This window comes from Crocodylus porosus, unplaced genomic scaffold, assembly GCF_001723895.1.
Source record: "Crocodylus porosus isolate Cpor-Errol unplaced genomic scaffold, CroPor_comp1, whole genome shotgun sequence".
NCBI classification, from domain to species: Eukaryota; Metazoa; Chordata; order Crocodylia; family Crocodylidae; genus Crocodylus; species Crocodylus porosus.
This window is the reverse complement of record NW_017728886.1, coordinates 101930952-101933763: the sequence shown is the minus strand read 5'-3', so window position 1 is coordinate 101933763 and position 2812 is coordinate 101930952. Positions and strand designations below refer to the sequence as shown.

General features: G+C 41.1%; 1 protein-coding gene and 1 long non-coding RNA gene across 3 annotated transcripts in view; one reads left to right on the top strand and one right to left on the bottom strand.

Moving 5' to 3' along the window:
- The window catches only part of TEX10 (testis expressed 10), a 112398-nt gene that overhangs the window by 67266 nt on the left and 42320 nt on the right, over positions 1-2812 (top strand). For both annotated transcript variants that reach the window (XM_019539917.1, XM_019539927.1), the window contains one exon: positions 1462-1550. In XM_019539917.1, coding sequence (XP_019395462.1) covers positions 1462-1550 — 89 coding nt within the window. The remainder of the gene's footprint in view (positions 1-1461; positions 1551-2812) is intronic.
- LOC109313396 overlaps positions 1-2812 on the bottom strand; it is a 12571-nt gene that overhangs the window by 8922 nt on the left and 837 nt on the right. The window contains exon 2 of the long non-coding RNA XR_002102038.1: positions 462-662. This is a non-coding gene — a long non-coding RNA (uncharacterized LOC109313396). The remainder of the gene's footprint in view (positions 1-461; positions 663-2812) is intronic.

Here is a 2812-nt window from a genome sequence, read left to right as displayed (position 1 = left end):
CTGCCAGCCCGGAGCCTGGGCTGCTCCCAGCAGGCAGCTGCGATGCTGCAAGCTCTGCTGGGAGCAGCCCGGGCCCTGTGGCTATCAGGAGCTACCCAGAGCTGGGGCCAGCTGCAACCGGGAGGCTACAAACAGCTGCTGCCTCCCAGCCCCAGCGGGTGCAGTGCTGGCACCTGCTGCTTTCCTGGGGCTGGGAGACAGCTGGGACTGGGGCGGAAGGGCGTTATACAGAACTACTGCTTGAATTAATGGAGTACCTGATAGCAGCAATAGCAGACCACCAGTAGATGGGGGTGAGACCTATGTTTTGTCAGTGGGTTTCATAGTTTTTTGCTAATAGCAAAGGAATGGTGCAATTTAGTAACTTTGGATTCTTGGAGAATGCGTTGGTATTGATTGCACTGTAGAAGCCTATGTTTGCAAGTCTGGAAACTTTTTTATTGACTGATTGATTGATTTACCAGTAACAATTTGGGTTGCATATATGCCCTGCTCACCCCCAGCTCATCTGATCTGATCTTCTCATGTCCTTCAGTTACTCCCATGCCCCTGCTGAATTTCCCAGTTGATTTCTAGTCTCCCTTTTCGTGTTCCTCATCCAGTCTAAGTGCTCGTACTTGTCCACTGAAGTGTAACATACTAGAATCCAATGTAGAGGTACCCTGGGAAAAATCAGATACACCAGTGCAAGTCAGTGTTGGTGTCATGTGTTTGCTTCAACTGTGGAATAATCATTTTGCCCAGTGCAGGCAGCCTGTTTTTACTTCTGCCGCTATGTAGTGGTGAGGCCTTTCCTTTTTCATGCTCTTGTGACAAGGTATTTAGCAGAATTTGCAGATTCATTGGAATCTGACAGAGCTGTGTCATGAACTCTTCTGCTGTGGTCACAAACTTGCAACCCCTGGGCTGTCAACCATGCTTCTTAGCGCCCACACCACCCCAGCCTGTTTATTTGCTGATGTCAGCATCACCAGTCTAGCCTTTAGGCAGCCTATGTTTTATCCTACAGGAAAGTCTGTATTGACTAAAATAAGATTTACAGGCTGCTGTGGAACCCTAAAGGAAGGCCAGGCTGTTCTGGGAGTCACTAGGCCTCCACCCAGCTGATGCAGTGTCATGGCCTGAATGCTTGTGCCCAGGTCACGTTATATAACCACATCTGTCCATTCTTCCCCTGCACAGCCTAACGTCAAAAGGCAGCTTGTACAATTGCTACTTGGCAGTTACTGCAGGAGGGCTGGTCATCTGTTTAAAAAAAAACAACACAAAACTGTCTTCTACAAATATGGGCAGGTAGCTTTGTGGTGATGGCATTAGTCCTGTTTAATAATAACAGTTGCGGATAGGAATGCCAAATGTACTGGTATTGAATTTTATTTTTAAATTGATCATATTAATATCTAATTGCTTGAAGTGCAGTCTCAGTTATAGTATTACCAGTTCTACTTGTTCTTTTTTTAGATCATCCTTTGCAGGATGGAAGTGCCAAGTGCAAGAAGGTTCATTGAATGATATAGACTATTTCAGCTTCTTTTTTTCAACCCTCACAGGTAATCCATGTTAATTTTTTACTTTAAAAATAAGAAAATGGAAATGATTTTAATGAATTAGTGCAGGCTTCAGCAGTGTACAGTGCTTAGAGCTGCTAGATCTGGGCCGTGGAGCTGAGGGGCTTCAGCAGTGTTCCAGCAGTGCGGGGCTTTGTCCATGCTGGGTCTGAGTAGCAAGGAGTTGCACCCACACTGCAGCTCTGGTGGGAAGAAGCAGCAACCAAGAAAAGCAATAGCAGCTGGGTTGGTATACCAGTCCACCTTGTATCTAAGCCTCTTGTTAAGGCTAACAGCATTATTGACTGCTGAACTATAGGATCTCATTTATAAGAATTGATAGGTAAGGTAGATCAATACCAACTGTGAGGTGCAGGTTAAAGATGCTTGTACACACTGCAAAACATCAGAAATTCTAGTAGCCTTGTACGCTTTGCTTATTTATTCTCTTTAATTCTGTTTTAGCCCCTTATATACTTTCAGTGTCAATTACCAATTGGCCTGAAGTGTTTCACATTCTTTCAGTGCATGGGTTAATTTTTTTTCCTGACTGCATTTTCTTCAAATTCTCAGTATTTAAATTATTTTATCAAAAAAATATTTTTCCCTATTTTAAGGAAATGCTGTGTGTGTATTTGTATATATTTTATTTACACACAAAATTAGAGTCACTGCCAGATTGCTCTGGGCACCCTGACAATATTTAAAATGTGCAGTTAAACTACACTGATCTCTCCATTCTTCTTAGATAATATTCTTTATGAACATGGAGTACTGATGCAGATAAGGCTATGTCTACATGGGGAAACTCGGGAAATTTAAGGGGAGGTCTACAATATAACTTCATTTAGCATTGATCTTGCCTAATTTAGCTTATGGTGAAAAAAGTATCTTTTCTTTTCTGTTTTTTTCGGAATAGCTCACAAGCATTAGTTACCTTGAGGTAAAAAATTGATATTTTAACGGTGAAGACGAGACTATATTTTAAGTGTAGAGGGAAAATCAGGAAAAATGTTATGTAAATAATAAGCCTTTGGTGGTGCAATGACACCTATTTTCAACTTGTTCATAAAGCATCTGGCAATTAAATGGAACATATACTGGTAACACTGGTTAAAAAGATCTTTCTAAACTAAATTGAAATGATAAGTTTTGTAACTTTTGACCATTAACTGATGTTAAAAGGTAAAAAATACAAGTAACTAATAGTATTTGTTATCTGTTTCATATTGTATTAGTTGATAGCTGTTTGATTTTTTTTTTTT